At 44.7% G+C, this 18,953-nt stretch overlaps 1 protein-coding gene across 1 annotated transcript; it reads right to left on the bottom strand.

Moving 5' to 3' along the window:
- Positions 1-7,809: 7,809 nt before the first annotated feature.
- LOC132209561 (amine sulfotransferase-like) lies at positions 7,810-18,103 on the bottom strand. Its single transcript, XM_059645694.1, has 5 exons — positions 17,906-18,103; positions 16,306-16,432; positions 9,893-9,981; positions 9,428-9,608; positions 7,810-7,955 (listed from the first exon to the last, which is right to left on the bottom strand). Exons 1-5 carry the CDS (start codon positions 18,101-18,103, stop codon positions 7,837-7,839), a joined length of 714 nt encoding a protein of 237 aa, XP_059501677.1. The 3' UTR covers positions 7,810-7,836.
- Positions 18,104-18,953: the final 850 nt, after the last annotated feature.

The raw sequence follows: 18,953 nt of genomic DNA, 5'->3' as shown, positions 1-18,953 counted from the left end.
GTTACCAGATAGGGCCCTTTTTTCTATTCTGGACGAGGGGTTTCATACCGTGGTCTTTCCCCACCGCGCCTTGGCGGCGGCGGCTGCCCCAAGCTTTAGCACGTCCCTCAGCACGTAGTCCTGGACCTTGGAGTGCGCTAGTCTGCAACATTCAGTCGGAGCCAGTTCTTTCAGCTGGCAGACCAGCAAGTTGCGGGCAGACCAAAGAGCGTCTTTCACCGCATTGATGGTCCTCCAGGCGCAGTTGATGATGGTCTCGGTGTGCGTCCCCGGAAACAGCCCGTAGAGCACGGGGTCCCGCGTCACGGAGCTGCTTGGGATGAACCTCGACAAATACCACTGCATCCCCCTCCAGACCTCCTGCGCATAGGCACACTCCAGAAGGAGGTGATCAACAGTCTCGTCCCCTCCCCCCGCAGCCACCTCGAGGGCAGCATGCAGTGGCGCAGAGATTCCGGGCATGCATAAAGGATCTCACTGGCAGAGCACCCCTCACCGCCAGCCAAGCAATGTCCTTGTGCTTGTTTGAAAGTTCTGGCAATGAGGCATTCTACCAAACGACTTTGGCAGTCTGCGTGGGGAACCACGTGACGGGATCCACCCTCTCCTTTTCCCGAAGGGTCCCGAGGATACTACGTGCTGACCACTGCCTGACGGCCTTGTGGTCAAAGGTGTTTCCTTTCAAAAATTTCTCCACGAAGGACAGGTGGTACGGAACAGTCCAACTACTCGGAGCGTTCCGCGGCAACGAGGCCAGGCCCATCCTTCACAACACCAGGGACAGGTAGAACCTCGGTAAGTAGTGACACTTGGTGTTTGCGTACTGAGGATCTACGCACAGCTTGATGCAGCCGCACACAAAGGTAGCCGTCAGGGCGAGGGTGGTGTTCGGTACGCCCTTTCCCCCGTTTCCCAGGTCTTTGTACATGGCGCCCCTGCGGACCCGGTCCATCCTCGACCCCCGAATGAAGTGGAAGATGGCCCGGGTGACCGCAGCGGCGCAGGTCCAGGGAATAGGCCAGGCCTGCGCCACATACAACAGTATCGAAAGCCCCTCGCACCTGACAACCAGGTTCTTACCCGCGATGGAGAGGGACCGGAGCGTCCACCTGCCCAGCTTCTGCTTCAATTTGGTGATACGCTCCTCCCAAGTCTTAGTGCACGCCCCAGTTCCACCAAACCAAACACCCAGCACCTTCAGGTAGTCTGTCCTGACGGTGAAGGGGATGAAGGAGCGGTCGTCCCAGGTCCCGAAGAACATGACCTCGCTCTTACCCCTATTGACTTTGGCACCCGAGGCCAGTTCAAACTGGCCGCAAATGTCCAATAGTCTACTCACCGACCGACGATCGGTGCAGAAGACAGCGACATCGTCCATGTACAGGGTGGTCTTGACCTGAAGGCCTCCGCTGCCTGGGATAGTCACGCCCTTCAGGCTCACGTCCTTCCTGATGGAGGCGGCGAAGGGCTCCACACAGCACACGAACAAGGCAGGAGAGAGCAGGCAGCCCTGCCTGACTCCAGATCTAACAGGAAAACTGTCTGATTCCCACCCGTTGATCGAGACTGCGCTAACGATGTGGGCGTAGAGCAGCCGGATCCAATTGCGGATGCCCTCCCCGAACCCCAATTTGGAGAGGACGTCCCTCGTGTAAGCATGAGAGACCCTGTCGAAGGCCTTCTCCTGGTCCAGGCTGACGAAGCAGGTGTCCACCCGCCTGTCCTGTACGTAGGCGATCGTATCCCTGATGAGCACGAGGCTCTCAGCGATCTTCCTGCCCGGCACAGCACAGGTTGGTCAGGGTGAATCACCGACTCCAAGACAGACCTGACCCGGTTGGCAATGACCTTGGCCAGGATTTTGTAGTCCACGTTCAAAAGTGAAATGGGACGCCAATTCCTAATTTCTTCCCTGTCCCCCTTCCTCTTGTAAATGAGGGTGATGATGCCCTTCCTCATGGACTTGCACATTTCCCCTGCCCGAAGTGCACTATCGTACACCTCAAGCAGGTCCTGGCCGACCAGGCCCCACAGAGCGGAATACAGCTCGACCGGTAAGCCGTCGCTTCCGGGAGTCCTATTCCTCTCCAAGGACTTTGAGGGCTCTGGTCAGCTCATCCAGGGATATCGGCCGGTCCAGCCACTCCCTCGTGCCGTCGTCTTAAGACCTCCGTGATAGACGACAGGAACGACTCGGAGGCCGTGCTGTCCGTGGGCTTCGTGTCGTACAGTCCGGCATAGAAGGATCTGCTGATCCTCAAAATGTCGGGCCGAGATGACGTCACCGAGCCGTCGTCCTCCTTCAGCCGTCTCAGCACAGAGGTCTCTTTGTGCACCTTCTGAAAGAAGAAACGCGAGCATGTCTCATCCTGCTCCACGGAGCGGACCCTGGACCGGAAGATTATCCGGGAGGCCTCTGCGGCGAAGAGCGAGGCTTGCTGGCCCCTCACCTCACGGAGGTCCTCCGTGACATCGACCCCCATCAACTGCACAAGGAGCAGGTCCTGCACCCTTTTCTGGAGTCGCGACAGCTTTCCCCGCCTCTCTCTTGCCTTCTGAACACCCTTGAGGACAAAGAACCTCTTGATGTTCTCCTTCACCGTCTCCCACCAGTCGCCTGGAGACTCAAAGAGGGGTTTCACGGTTCTCCAACTGGCGTACTCCCTCTTAAGCTCCTCGACGTTCTCTGGGGTCAACAGAGTCGTGTTGAGCTTCCACGTCCCCTTGCCGGTCGGCCGGTCGTCCTGTAAGTGACAGTCGGCCAGCAGGAGGCAGTGGTCAGAGAAGAACACCGGCTCGACGCCGGTGGACCTGACCGAGAACATCCGTGACACAAACAGGAAGTCTATCCTTGAGCGGATAGACCCGTCTGGCCGCGACCAGGTGTACCTCTGCTGCGCTCCGTCTGCAGGGGTGCTGAAGACGTCGAGCAACTTGGCATCCTTCACCATGCCCATCAGGAATCTGGACGTGATGTCCAGTTGACTCCCCCCACCCCCTGTCCCCACGCCGGATCTTCCATCTGCATCAATGATGCAGTTGAAGTCTCCGTCTGGGATGACCGGCCTGGACGTAGCCAGCAGGGGTGGAAGCCGCTGCAGGACAGCCAACTGCTCACTCCGTACCGCTGGGGCATACACGTTGATCAGCCTCGGGGGAGCGTTTCTATAGGTGATGTCAGCCACTAGGAGGCGCCCCCCCACCACCTCCCGAACTTGAGAGATGGTGAAGTTGCGCCCCCGCAGCAGAATAGCCAGGCCCGAGGAGCGACAGTCGTTACCCCCCGACCAGATCGAAGGCCCACAGGTCCAGGCGCCAGACCGTTTCCTGTACCTGCCGAGGTGCGGTATCCCGCACTCCTGCAGAAACAGGAGGTCCGCCTGGATGGTGGTCAGGTAGGCAAACGTGGACACACATCTTGCGGTTGACTTAACGCTGCACACATTAATGCTCGCAATTCGTACCCCCATTATGGGCAGTGATCGCAGTACCCTCCCCAAGTCCAAGGTCCAGCCCCTCCATCTGTTCCTTCATGCCCATTGCCCGGGCTAACTGCTGGACGCTCTCCGGGCTCAGGAAACCGCCCGTGCTGCCTTCCGGGTGGCATACCCCTGTCAGGGATGTGGAGGCAGGAGGGTCCGGCTCCGGGTCAGGCTGGGGACGCGCTGTTTCCTCCTTCCCACCTGGGAGTTCCGGGGGGCCCTCCAGCGCTCCAGCGGCACTTGACTGGGTGTCGGAGGGAGGCTCAGGACGCATCCCGTCACCTGGAAGCAGGGTGCTGCTTTCCTTCCCCCTCGAGATCTTTAACTTTTGCTTCGGGTGGGCCCTCTCCGAATCCCCCTCGTCAGAGGAGCTCTTATAGCCCCCCGTGGCTGCCTCTTCCCGCCTGATGGTTGCGGTTCCTGGGCCCGTCGACGCACCTTCCTCCTTGCTTTCCGGACTGTTGTCCACTCCCCTGGGTCGCCTGTCGCTGCCTCCATCGACTCCGGGTTGTCGGGGGGGAATCGGAGCCTGCAGGGGTGCTTTGCTGGCCTCGGGCCCATCCTGCGGGGCTGGGCCCTCCTGCATGGCCTGGCCCTCCTGCACATTAGTGGGGTCCTTGCTGGGCCCTGGTGCCTTCCTCTCCTCCGGGGGGGGTTGGGCCCGCATTGCCCCTTCCGGCGACCTGGGCGTAGGTGGTCCCCCGCCGCGGGCATGCCCTATAGAGGTGGCCCGCTTCCCTGCAAAGGTTGCAGCTTTTCTCTCGTGGGCAATACTTTGCAAGGTGTCCCTCCTCCCTGCAGATGGTGGCTCTGCAGTCGGCCGCCACGCGACCTGACCTACCACAGGCTTGGCAGACTTTAGGTTGCCCTGCATAAGTCAGGTAGCCCCTGCTCCCGCCGATTGCGAAGCTGGACGGTGGGTGTACGACATTCCCGTCCGCGCCCATCCTCAGCGTCACCTTGACCTGCCTCTTACTCGTCCAGATGCCAAAGGGGTCCACGATGTCAGTTAGGTCCCCTTCCACCTTCACATACCTTCCGAGGAAGGTCAGGACATCAACTGCTGGCACATGTGGGTTGTACATGTGTACAGTCACCATACGGCTCCTCTGTGCTGGCATCACAAACAGCGGGACAGCGGTCAATACAGAGAGGGGGCCCTCACCTCCTTTCTCCTTGAAAACCTCCAGGAAGCACTCGCAAAGCTTGGCACTCCTGAAGGTCACGTCGTAAAAACCTCCTCCGGGGAAATCCTGCAGGCAGTAAATGTCCGCAGCAGCGAACCCACAACAGTCCAACAGGACCCTCTTCACGAAGAAGGTGCGGTCCACAGGTGCACCTTCATCCACCTTCTTTACAGAAACACGGATGGTGTTCCGGACCCCTTGACCTGGGGCACGAGCACTTGCCGCAGCCATCGTTGCAGGTTGGCTGCTCCCCTGAACCAGCGTTAGGCCGAAGCCAGCATTAAGATCCACCGGTCGCAAGGGTGCACAGCCAACCCGACGTCCTCCTTTCAACTCCAAGACAGCACTCTCCTCCTCTCGGTCCACAAGAGAATGGGTCTTTATTTTGTTCCAGATGTAAGCTGGTTCACTGAGCTTGCCAGTTTGTTCCCAGATGTTTCATCACCATTCTAGGTAACATCATCAGTGAGCCTCCAACGAAGCGCTGGTGTTATGTCCCGCTTTCTATTTATCTGGTTAGGTTTCCTTGGGTTGGTGATGTCATTTCCTGTTTTTTTCCTCAGGGGATGGTAGATTGATTTGGAGCCAATGTGTTTGTTGATGGAATTCCGGTTGGAATGCCATGCTTCTAGGAATTCTCGTGCGTGTCTCTGTTTGGCTTGCCCCATGGGACAACACACCCATCCTAGGACAAGCCAAACAGAGACACGCACGAGAATTCCTGGAAGCATGGCATTCCAACCGGAACTCCATCAACAAACACATTGATTTGGAGCCCATCTACCATCCCCTGAGAAAAAAAACAGGAAATGACATCACCAACGCAGGAAATGACATCACCAACCCAAGGAAACCTAACCGTTAAATAGAAAGCGGGACATAACACCAGCGCTTCGTCGGAGGCTCACTGATGATGTTACCTAGAATGGTGGCGAAACAACGTCCTACGTGTTGAGGGACGCGCTGAAGCTTGGGGCAGCCGCTGCCAAGGCGCGGGGGGGAAAGACCACCGTATGAAACCCCTCGTCCAGAATAGGAAGAAGAACCCTATCTGGTAACTGGGCCCAATTGGCGCCTTCCCCAACTGGCCAGGGGGCCAACGGGGACTGTGCGGGGTGACGACTGCCGGGGTGTTTTCTTTGCTTTTTTTTCCCTTCTTTGTTTTTTTCCTTTAGTTGGTGTATGTACCCCCTGGGTAACCCGGAGCGGCTTGCATGACTGGGTGGGTGTGTAAATATGTTTTATTTTTTGTACATCTTACGAATAAAGTATATTTTTTCAAATAAAAAAAAGTGACGAAACAACGTCTGAAAACGAACCTTCTCAGCGAGCAAACTCACATCCAGAACCTCACCCTGAGCTACAACTCTTCTCAAAACTCGCTATTTGTTTTTGGTTTCAAATCAGTGATGTAAATTGTGAACAACAGTGGTCCCATCACTCATCCCTGTGGAACATCATTTCCTACATGTTGCTATGTAAATAACTATTTACTCCCCACTCAGTGTTTGGTGTCTTGTAGCCAGCAAGCAATCCATTCTGCCAGTTGCCCACTGACTCCACATTCTCTAATATTAGCCATTGTTCGATTGTAGGGCTCCTTAATTGAGGCCCTTTGAAATTCCAGGTAAATTAGATTGACTACTTCTTGTTATCTGCTCCAAATTTCAATAAAGTAGGTCAAACAATATTTTCCCTGTTGAAACTATGCTATTTGTTATATTTCTTGTTTCAAATGTCCTTTATTATAGAATTCTATGTTTTTTCTCTCTCACCCCTCATTAGTGTTCAGGTGACTTGTTTGCAATTCCCTGGACATGTTCTGTTCTACTTTAGTACAATTTGTAATTCTATGTCTTCATTATTGGAGTTCAAGCCAAATAAACGCTGAACAATTTGAAGTTAATGTTTTATTTTACTAAGTATTGAATTCAGGCTGAATGTTATTTTCCAATTTACAGGACTAGTTTACTGTGTAAATGTATTTGTAAACGATATTCTTGATACAGTTCAAGCACACTGATTTATTGCGGGGGGTGGGGGGGTGCACACAGGCTAGCACTGTTGCCTCACACTGCTAGGAACCTGGGTTCGATTCCACCCTGTATGGAGTTTTCTCCCCGTGTCTGTGTGGGTTTCCTCTCACAGTCCAAGGATGTGCAGGTTAAATGGATTGGCTATGCTAAACTGCCAATAGTGTCCTGGGATGTATGAGATAGGTGGATTAGCCAAGGGATATGCAGGATTACAGCAATAGGTTAGGGTTTTGGGTGGGATGCTCTTTTGAGGATCAGTGTGGACTCGGGCTGGATGGCCTGCTTCCACGCGGTAGGAATTCTACGATTCTAATGTTGACATGAGAAGAAACACATTTATATGTATTGATATCTTTAAAATAATTTTAGGAATTTATTTCAAAGACTACGCAGTGTGCCTGTCCTACCTTTACAAACTATGATTGAGAAATCCATTTGTCTGAAAGTGAGCATCATGTTTTACTGATTTTACTACAAACTTTTTTTTGTTCACAAGCATGATATTTTATGAAAGTTTAGGTGTAGCTTTGTCCATCTGAGGTTGTAATTTCCGCAGCTATTTTTGAATAAATTTGTACATTACCTCTTTTTTTTTAATATGCCATTACATACACTACCTGTCAGGAAATCTTTTCTCTGTGACTTGGAGAACTAAGGCTCAGATGAGCTGGAAGTCTGAAGGAAATAAGTTCCATTATTAATATCAGTAATAGTAATCAGTGAGTTTCATGTCAAGTAACTAGTTTGAGAAATATACCTGTTAGTATTAACGTGTACTTTTGGATTCACTTAATTAAGGTTAATGGTGGGAATTTCTTTATTTATTGCTCAGATAAACATGGTACCAGTACTATGATACAACATTGAGTTGTTTGGTATGTTTCTTCCCCACCACACCCTCACCCAAGTAGACTAGCAACGTTTGTTAAAAGTGGCTTGCAGTAAGTGAACCTGGAATAACCATGCCAAACTAGCAAGTGTTTCTAGTTTATTGCTAGAAAATCAAAGTTTGTTTTAAAACAATGAATGAAACAAGACTGAACAATCAAAAACATTTGTCCTAAACCTTGATGAAATCAAGACACCTTGCAGTGCATTGTGTGCATTGTTTGGAGAGAAAAATCAACATTTTCAGTTATTAATTTCCCATGAGTACTTCAAAGGAAGGCCTTCCATTTTCTCCTGGAATAGTCTATCAAACATCTCATTTTCAGCCACAGTGAAATGGTTTTTCCAGTCGCCTATTATCCCTAAAGAAAGGATGAAATATAGTAAGAAAGACAGGAATTGTAATAAACAGAATTTTAAGGAAATATATCTTTAAAATGTTACTATTACAGTCATATCTGAGACAGTACTGAAATGGGTAGCTTTGGCTATAAACTTGTTCAGTTTAATGGGAAAGTTTGTTTATGTAGGATTAGTTCAGATTCAGTTTTGACAGGTATATCTAAATCATTAAAGAGGCTGTAGCAAGGATTGGCAAAATCCCCCAGTGAGGACCAGTGAGATCAAATGATGGGCATGCTTAAAGTTAAAAGGATACCCAAGATCTTAAAGTAGAATTTATAAATTAGGTATTGTAAGCAAGCAGTAAAAAAAAGTGAGTATTTAATGTTTGATAAAGCACAAAAGTAACACTATGAGATCGTTTTCTTTTGTAGCATGGGAGGACATTGCCACTGAAAAGAACATACTCATTTAATCTGCCTATTTCTTAGAACAATCACAGTCAATTTTAATTAGGCCATTTCACTTGAAATTGAGACAGTCCATAGTTGAAATTGATTTTATGTTCAGGTTGTAGGAGATGTACGGTAATTGAAGAACTTAGCTGTAGCTCTCTAACCCTCTGGACTGGAAATGACACACCAAAAAATTGGATGACATGCAGCAGTCAGGCAAGATGCTAAGAGTCATACAGCATGTAAACCGACCCTTCGATCTAACTCATCCATGTTAACCAGACACCACAATTTGACCTTGTCTTATGTGCCTTTATTTGGTCTGTACCCTGCTAAACCCTTTCTATTCATATACCTGTCCAGGTGCCTTTTAAAATGTAACTATACCCACCGCCACCACTTCCTTTGGCAGCTTGTTCCACACACAATCCACCCTCTGTATGAGAAAGTTACCCATTAGGTCCCTTTTAAATCTTTTCCCTCTCACCTTAAACCTATATCCTCTAGTTTTGGACACATCACTCTAGGAAAAAGTCCTTGCCTATGCCCCTCATGATGTTATAAGCCTGTACGTGGTTACCCCTCAGTCTCCAGGGTAAAAAAATACCCCAACGTATTCAGCCTCCGTGTATAGGTCAAACCTTCCAACGTCCTTGTAAATCTTTTCTGTCCTGTCTCAAGTTCAACAGCATTCAGCCAGAATTCTATGCAGTATTCCAAAAGTGTTCTGTACAGTCGCAATGTGACATCATAACTCCTGTACTCAATGCACTGACAAAAGAGGGCAAGCACGTCAAACGACTTCGTCACTAGCCTTCCTACCTGCAACTCCACTTTCAACTTGTATTAGGCCCGTGAATCCAGGGCATTATGTAGTGAGATCCCATTCATTATCAATACAGATAAGTGCTTTTCTAGTCACTTGAAAAAATAGCTCTAGTATCAAAGGTAAATTTGGAAATCTTTTAATTATAGCTAGATGTACTTTATCAAATTAATAGTTATTGGTAATACAATTAGGAACTTAAAATATTTACCTTTTCTCATAAATCCTGCAAATGAATTATCAAAGGTAGGAAATCCTGCATTTTCGTAGTTTGATTTTGGGTTTGATTTCATATTCTTAAAAGTAGAGCACTCCACAATTATGTCAACACTTTTATTATCCAGAGATCTTCCAAGAAAGTTGATGAATTTCAGTACTGCTACTCTCAAATCCTAGAGTAGCAGGAATATTCATTAGTGCTTTGTCACAAACATGACACAAAACCTCATACAGTGATCACTCCCTACAGTACTGGCTCCCCAAAGGCTATCCACCGTCTACTAGGCACATGTTAAAAGTTAAGCTTTGATCTGTATAACAAAGCCTGAGAATCAGCTTTTTAATTAGAACTCCAAAAAGACCTTGGAGAGGCATCATGAGGGAGGGAGTTCCAAATAGAGGGGTCAGCAAACCAGATAAGGGCTGTTGTATTGAATCAAACTATCAAGACTACAACCTGCAACGGTATAAAAGTGAAATAAAGAAATTTCTTTTCGATTCCAGAACTTATTCCACTCAGTCCGTCTGAAGAAGCAACATCCAATTATTCAACCACAGAAACACTCATATCTGCTGAATTCTCAGAGAGAATCATTAAGCCAGCAACAGGCCCATGATAATAACATACTGATCTTGCTTTCATCTTTTAACTGTACCCACATTAACCTTTGTATATGCATTTTAGCTAACAATGTACCACCTTTTATTTTGTAATTATCAGCAACGGTTGTCATAAACAAAACCTATGATCTGGTTTCAGACTAATGCTTTACTGCTGGTTAATACGCAATATGTAGGACCCAGCTACTTATGTGCTTGCTGAAAAATGTTGCCAACCATCATCTTTTTCAGTTTTCGGTGATTTCTTTTAGTCTGTGATGGAGGATGGGGCACAAATAAATCTGAGCAGAAAAGACTCATTTCTTTGATGATGGAATGTACATTATTAAAGAACAATACCTACATAAGAGTTATATTAACTTCTGGGCATCTTAACTATTGTTAATAAGAAGTAGAGAAGGCTCATGTGTCTCTGGCAGGGGACTGTGCCAGATTCCAACTAATTCTCCACCCAGAGGTGATGTGACATCATCAGACAGGATGAAGTTTGGCATAGCTCAACTATTAACTCTTTCAGAAATAATGCACATACAATAGTTGTTTTCAAACAAACAAAACCGTTCTTAAACAAGCCACATAGATTTGCAGTTCATTGACCATTCTGTTGCTGTGCCTGATGTAATCATGATTATACAAGATGCTAAAGTCCATTTTGTTTCTGTTAATCCACCAAAGATTATGTACACAACCTCAGTCCCCATTCTTATTCCATTCCATTTTATTTTTTTTAAATTAGATACCTGTTCCCTTTTAAGAACTATTACTGATTCTGTTTTCTCCACTTTCCTGGTAAGGTCTAGTTTGTCCTACTATCCCCTCTTAATTTGATTATCTCTATGCATTCCAGATCAATGAATAAAGTTCCATTTATAATTCTGAACACTTCTTTCCGACTTTCCCATAACCTTCTTTGTTTTCATGCAAACAGCTTCAAGTTCTCCTCCCTGGATTCATTTCTGAGTTGACTTGACATCACAGTTTAGGGATATGGACTAGGTCAAGTAGAATTGAGATGAGGAGAAGTGGTTTCATACAGAGAGTAGTGAGGCTGTGGAATTCTCTGCCACAGAAAGTATTTGAGGACAAAAGATAGAATATTTTCAAGAAGGAGTTAGATATAATTCTTCTGACTGAGGGGATCAAAAGGTATGGTGTGAAAACAGGAGGAACAGGGTACTGAGTTGAGATAACAAGGTGTCGAGCTGGATCATAGGAGCAGGAAAGCTGACGTTTCAGGCCTAGACCCTCCTTCAGAATTGAGGGATGCCTTGACAATATTGAAAGCAGAGCAAACTTGAAGAGCCAAAGGCCCTACTTGTGTCTTTTCTATATTTAAATGCCTTCTGAAGTGCTCACTTATGCATACCATACCAAGGTTTCCTCAGTTTCTGTATTGGCTGTTTATAGTTAGTTTTCTGCATATTCAATCAATGCACAGCCTAACCAGGGTTAGAATATAGAAAAGGCCATAGAACCTACTGTGTGGCAGAATTGCAGAGGGATTCACAGATAGTGATTTTAATTTGTTGAACAGAACAGAAACAAAAGTCCTGTGGGCCTAATCCACAAAAAAATATGATTGACCATGTCCAACTACTTCAGGCAGATTAAAGATAGTGGGTGATTGTTACAATCTGAGGATATTGAAGATTTTGATGAGTGGTGCAAATCATTAATAACTCGTCATTCACAATCTTACTGGCAGTCCTAAACTCCAGATGGCCACTGCTGTTGTGAAATAAAGTGGTGTTTTTCAAGAGTAAAATAGCCACAATGCTATACATTCAAAATGTATGAAATGTTTTCAACTGTTAATAAGCATGTTTGACAAGAAAAATCTATGAAATGGTTATTTGTAGAACTTAAAAATAACTTGTATTTTCATAGCAAAGTTAAAGTAATGAAACATCCAGAAATATATCACTGCAGAGGGTTATAAAAAATGTACAGAGATATAAGGGCAGATGAAAAACAGCTTGAGCAAAATTATATTTCTTAAGGAATATCCTTTGAGAGGAAATAAATCTAGAGAAGTGGAGAGATATGAGGAAAGATTTCCAGAGCTTAAGGCCTTGGTCGGTGAAGATATAGCCACCAATGTTGGAAAATAAATTAAAAATACAACAAGGCCAGGGTAGGAAGAGTTCAGCTGTGTCTGATGGTTGGGAGTTGTGGAGTATCGGTTTTATTGAAGGAAAGGAGATCATGGCATTTGAAACCAAGGATGATAATTGTAAAATTGATGTTGCTTGGCCAGGAGAAAACCCATGTTCAGGTGCACAGGAATAAGGAGTGAACTTGTTGTTTGTAATGATATGGGCAGCAGAGGATTGGATGACTTCAGCTTATTTGCAAGTTAGAACATGCAAGGTTTATCAGATTAGTCACGATGCTGGTGAGGATTTCAGTGTTAATTGAGCAAAGGCAGCAATGATGCCACAAAGGCAGAAATAGAGGGTCTCAAGGATATGAAATACATCATCTGATATACATATGTACATCTGAAACTTATACTGGGATCAAATACAAGTGCAATTTACCTTGGTCATCTCTTCATATGACTGAAACGTAATGTTGAATTCATGCCTGTGATCATATCAGTTCCTAACATGATCAAACCAGCTGTCATAATCCACTGTGACAAAAACAAAATTTTGGAGAATTTGACAAAAGTGATGAAAAGAACAAATTACTTGATCATTAAGTGATCAACTATAGGCAGTTGTTGAACCACATTGAGCATGAAGCAGTTCTTCTTTATTCTGAAATATGACATTTTTAACTTAATGTAATAACATTAATCATTTTGCCAGGAGTAGATTGATAAAGACTTTTGGTTAAAGTAAAAATTTCACTAAAAGGGCCCTCGGATTAGATCTTTGCAAAAGGCTGCAGCTGTTCAACTAGTGCCGATATCAATAGTTGCACAAGAAGAGTCACATTTCAGAAAAGAAATTGCCGATCCACTTTAACTATTTCGGAGATTCTCCCAACAAACTTCAGTCTAATTTTGATTTATTGTCAAAGTTTGAGGTAGAGTAAAAGGTCCAAATGTCCACAAATACACCTAGAGCTACCATATGGCAGCGATCATTAGAGTTTTATTTGTTCATTCACAGAATGTGGGCTTCACAGACTCGATCAGCATTAATTGCCTACCCCTTTTCACCCTTAAGGTTATGATGAGTTACTTTCGTGGGTCAGTCACTCTCACCTCACCTCTGGGGTAATATAGGGATGTTGTCCATGTTTGAACCAAGGCTGTGATGAGGTCAAGAGCTGAGTGGCCCTGGCAGAACCCAAACTGGGCGTCACTGAGCAGGTTATTGCTGAGCAGGTGCTGCTTGATAGCGCTGTTGACGACACCTTCCATCACTTTGCTGATGATCAAGACTAGGCTGATGGGGCAGTAATTGGCTTGGTTGGATATGTCCTTCTTTTCATGTAAAAGACATACCTGGGCAATTTTCCATAGGGTACATCCCAGTGATGTAGCTGAATTGGAAAAGCTAGGCCAGAGTGTGGAAAGTCTTGCAGCACAAGTCTTCAGTATTCTTAAAAACTGAAAGAACAACTGCAGATACTGTAAATCAGAAGCAAAAACAGAAAGTGCTAGAAAAGATCAGCAGGCCTGGCAGCAACTGTGGAGAGAAATCAAGGTAACGTTTCAGGTTGCATGTATCCAGCCCTGAGGAAGGGTCACATGACCCAAAACATTAACTCTGATTTCTCTGCACAGATGCTGCCCGACCTGATGAGTTTTTTCAGCAATTTCTGCTTTTGTTTCTTCAGCATTGTTGCTGGAATATTTTCAGGACCTACAGCCTTTGCAGTATCTGATGCTTCTAACCATTTCTTGATATTAAATGAAGAGAATCAAATTGGCTGAAGACTGGCATTTGTGATGTTGGGGTCCACGGGAGGAGACTATGACAGATCACCCACTCAATACTTCTGTCTGAAAATCCCATTGTAACTGCTTCAGCCTTATCTTTTGCTCTGACCTTTTAGTTTGTACCATCATTGAGGATTTAGATATTTATTGAGCCTCCTCCTCCAGTGAGTTATTTATCTTTCCACCACAACAATAGAACTTGAGTGCAATGAAAAACTGGCATGTAAGATGAGGTGAGACCTGGACCAGATTAGCCATGATTTTGTTGTACGTTAGACAGGCTTAATGGCCAAATGACCATCTCCCATTTCTATTTCTTATGTCCTAATGTATTCGGGACTTGATGTGGCAGAACTGCAGAGCTTAGATGTGATCCATTGTGGAATCACTTTGCTCTGTTTATCATTTATAGTCTATGCTGTTTAGCACATAAGTACTCCTGTGCCATAACTGCAGGAGCTGAGGCCTCACTCATAGCTATGCTTGGTGCTATTCCTTCTCCACTTCTTCAGGGCAGGCAATGTCTTCGTGGTATTGTTGCTAGATTGTTAATATAGAAGCCTAGGTAATGTTCTAGGGACCTGGGTTTGAATCCTGCCATGCTGGATGGTGGAATTTGAATTCAGTAAAAATTTGGAATTAAGAGTCTGGTGATGACCATGAAATCACTTTTGATTGTCAGGAAAAACCCATCTGGTTCACTAACGCCCTTTAGGGAAGGAAAATACCGTCCCCTGGTCTGACCTACATGGAACTCCAGACCCACATTAATATGGTTGAATCTTAACTGCCTTCTGGGCAATTAGGGATGGATAATAAATACTGGCCTAGCCAGCAATGCCTTTATCCGATGAATGAATTTTTAAAACTCTCCAATGAACCAAAGTTGATCAATTGGCTTGACGGTGATGGTAGAGTGGGGATTACGCAGGGTCATGAGGATGAAGATTGTATTTGAGTGCACTTCCGCTGCTGTTGTTGGCCCTGTCTTGAGTTGGTAGTCTATCCCGTTTAGCAAGTCTATTACACGATGGGAAGTATTCTTAATGTGAAGACAAGACTTTGACTCCACAAGGACTATGCAGTGGGCATCCTTATGATATTGTCGTGCATCTACAGCAGTAGATTGGTGAAGATGAGCTCAAGTATATTTTTCCCTCTTGTTGATTTCCTCACCACCTACATCTACATCCTATAGGACTTGACCAGCTCAGTCATTTTGAAATCCTCTACCCAGAGTATACTTTGCTTCCTTGCCACCCTCAGTGCTTCCTCAAAGTGCCGTTCAGCATGGGGGAGTACTGATTCATCTGCCTAGGGGGTGTGATGCGACATAAGCAAGGAGCTATCTTTAATATAAAATGTAAAACAAAGAACTGCTGGTGCTGGAGATCTGAAACAAAGACAGAAATTGCTGGAGAAACTCAAAAGGTCTGGCAGCTGAAGAAGGGTCACTGGACTCAAAGGGTTTACTCAATTTTTTCTTCATTGATGCTGCCAGACCAGCTGAGCTTCTCCAGCAATTCCTGTTTTGATGGTATCTTTACCATGTTTGGCCAAATGCCACGAGAACTCATTGGGTCAAGAGTCAATGTTTGAGGATTTCCAGGGCAACTCACACCTGACTGTATACCACACATAGTCTAACTACCCATGGAACAGGACATATCCAACAAGGGTGACGATCATGCCTGGGCATTGTAACATATGAGCCCTTGACTGTGACTATATCAAGTTGTTGTTTGACTAATCTGAGTCAGAATTCACCTTCCTGAATTCTGGCACTTGCCCCCAGATGTTAGTAAGGAAGACTTGGAGGTTCAACAAGGCTAAGTTTGCCATTGTCATTTTCAGTGCTTTGGTCACTACCAGGTGATCCAGTTTAATTCCTTTAGATTTTGTATTGGTTTGATACAACTGTGTGACTTGTTAGGCCATTTCAGAGATCAGGTTAGAAACAGCCACATTTCTGGGGGTCTAGAGTTCCACATAGGCCAGGCCAGGTAAGTACAGCTAAATTCTTTCCCTAAAGGACATCAATGAACCAGATGGGTTTTTACAACAATCAACGATGGTTTTATGGTCATCATTTAACTTGTAATTCCAGATTTGCCATGGTAGTATTTTAACATGGGTCCCAGACAATTACCTGGGTCTCTGAATTGGAAAAGGTATTTCAGCTAATGTCATTTGAGGAGAAGTTGTCATTTAGAAACTTGCTAAGATTTTCCATGTTTTGGATTTTGAATAAATTGCACCAATTTGACGTACACCACATTCAATATTGGATTCCTAGTATCTATTATTAGATGCAATACATACCTGAAAGTGGGGGACAATTTATATCACCTTACCTTGGCCATTCAGAAATGCCTGCAGAAAAACTCCAAAGTTTTCTGGGGTTTCCAAATAATTAGCAAATTTGTGAAAATGATAATAAGAAACTGCAACATCCTTTGGGTTTCTGTAGACATAGATAACCTGTCAAATAAAACTTCACTGTAAACAGCAAGCTCATTGCAGTTTTCAATCTATGTTCTTTCTTTTGAGAGAGCATTGAATAATTTGAATCGAAAGTAGGAGACTGCATTTGTATTATTTGAGGCAAGATTGTTATTACTAAGCCTGACATCTGATTAAGAACTTGCTGCACTTCTGCACATAATTGGAAACACCTACATTTTGACCCCACTACCAATGTGTCTAGATCCTGGACTTCAGCAAACAAGACATGTTCTAACTGGGAGAGTAGCAACTCCAAATCAAGGAAATATAAATGCTGCCTATGTGGATTATTCAGTAGCTTGGTTTGGAAAACATTAAATATAGCAGTGAGTCTGCACGGTATATATCCAGTTGATCAAAACAAATATGTAACTGATTAATGATGTACTGTTATGTAGGATACGCTTCCCTTTGCTACAGAAGCAACTAGAATCATTCTGTAAAGTATGTAAATGAGGACATAAAAATAGGAGCAACATTTGTTCTTTTAACACTTTAAGAACATATGAACTGGGAGTATGAGTAAGCAATTCAGCCCCTCAAGCCTAATCTGCCATTCAATACAATGTCATCTCATCTCGGCCTCAACTCCAATTTCCTGCCTGCTCCCCATGACCCTTCAACGCGTTACTAATTAAAAATTTGTCTATTTCCTCCTGAAATTTATTCAGTGTCCCAGCATCCACTGCACTCTGGCTAATAAATTCCACAGATTTGCAACTATTTGAGCAAAGCAATTCCATCTCATCGCTGTAAAACTAATTTGCTAAAGCAAAAAAGGTGCATTCTTACTTATGTATAAAAAATTACACAGGCTAGACCTTCCTTGCCAAGGAATTGAACTCCTGTTTCCCATATTACAGGGGGGGGGGATACTAACCTCTGAACAAACAAGGCAATTCCTGAGCTAATCTCCACTTCAACTTCTAATTCCCATTCATCTACCCACTGCCACTCCACAGCTCCCTCCCAACCCCATTACCTTATCCCTTCATCGTTAGTAATCAAAAATTTATCAATCTCATCAACCAAGCATCTGTACCTCTCTGATGTGGTGAATGCCAGAAATTCACAACCATTGTAATTAAGAGATTTCTCCTCATCTAAGTTCCAGATGGTTGATGCATTATTGTAAAGCCATGGTCCTTTCCAATATCATTCTAAAGATGCTTTATTTGCCACTTATACATTTTAAATTAAAAACAAAAGATCATACGTATATTTATCATGAATTTTGTTTTCACTTTGTAGTTTCATTTCATTGTGGCATCGCAAGTAAGTAATCTTACCTTCAGAGATAATGGGAACTGCAGATGCTGGAGATTCCAAGATAATAAAATGTGAGGCTGGATGAACACAGCAGGCCAAGCAGCATCTCAGGTGCTCCTGAGATGCTGCTTGGCCTGCTGTGTTCATCCAGCCTCACATTTTATTATCTAGTAATCTTACCTTAGTCGTTTTGTTCTTTAGAGCTTTTGGTATCAGTTGATAAGGTAGATGTGTAACAAACAAACATGGTGATGGACGATCATCAGTATTAATCTCCTTGTGTGTTATCTCCAGCCAGGGAACTTCAGAGTAAGATGGTTTGCACTCTCCTGTCTGCAGATCTCCATTCATGTAAATACGCTTCATAATATTTTGCATCCATATTGTTCCTTTATTTTGATAAGAGTTCTCAGTGATCATGAAATAATCTCTTCCAAAGCATGCATTAAGTGATGAATATAATTATTGGAATGCAAAAGCAACATCTGACCTTTTTTTCATCTGTACATGTACTATGGGCACCTGCTGGCTAGGCCAACATTTACTGCCCATCATTAGTTGCCCTGGAGAAGATGATTTCTGAGCTGCTTAGTTGAAGCACAGCAGTCCATGGGGTGTAAGGGAACTGTTAGTGCTGTCAGAGAAACTTGCAGGTGATAATGATCGTTATTCTTCTCCCTCCCTTGTCCTTCCTGATGCTATATTACATGGGTTTGGATGGTGCTCTCTCAGGAGCATTGGTGAGTTTCTACAGTGCAACTTGTAGATATCACACACTGTTATGGCTGCACAGTGGTGATAAAGGTAGCAAATGTGGAAGGTGATGTATGGGATGCCAATCAAGTGGACTGCTTTCTCCTAGTTGGCATCAAGCTTCTTAAATGAACCAGAAGTTACATTCATGCAGGGAGTATTTCATCACATTCCTGACTTGTGCCTTGCATCTGGTGGATCACTTTTGGTGTGACTGCAGGTGATTTACTCACCATATAATTCATAGCTCTATGTACAGATATTGTCGAAGTATTTGTATGTCTGATCCAGTTCAGTTTTTGGTCAATCATATCTCATGGCCAGTTATCATTCTTGGAAATTTGTGTGTTGTACTCTGCTTGATCCAAACATTCTGTACAGTCATCAATACACAATGTACTCCAACTGTGGCTTAATTAAAAAAAACTTGTTAAATTTATCACCATTTGTTTGTTCTTGACCTCTACTCTAATTT

Source organism: Stegostoma tigrinum, chromosome 4 (genome assembly GCF_030684315.1).
Source record: "Stegostoma tigrinum isolate sSteTig4 chromosome 4, sSteTig4.hap1, whole genome shotgun sequence".
Lineage (NCBI taxonomy): Eukaryota > Metazoa > Chordata > Chondrichthyes > Orectolobiformes > Stegostomatidae > Stegostoma > Stegostoma tigrinum.
This window is presented reverse-complemented; position numbering and strand designations above follow the sequence as displayed.

Bases quoted from the DNA above. Each gene is read 5' to 3' on its own strand.
- LOC132209561 (XM_059645694.1), bottom strand. From the start codon at position 18,103: ATGCAAAATATTATGAAGCGTATTTACATGAATGGAGATCTGCAGACA. The intron at 9,982-16,305 runs GTAAGGTGATAT...CTGTGGTTGAAT, and splicing joins GGCATTTCTGAATGGCCAAG to AATTGGATGTTGCTTCTTCA. The intron at 7,956-9,427 runs GTAAATATTTTA...TCCTTTCTTTAG, and splicing joins TGCAGGATTTATGAGAAAAG to GGATAATAGGCGACTGGAAA.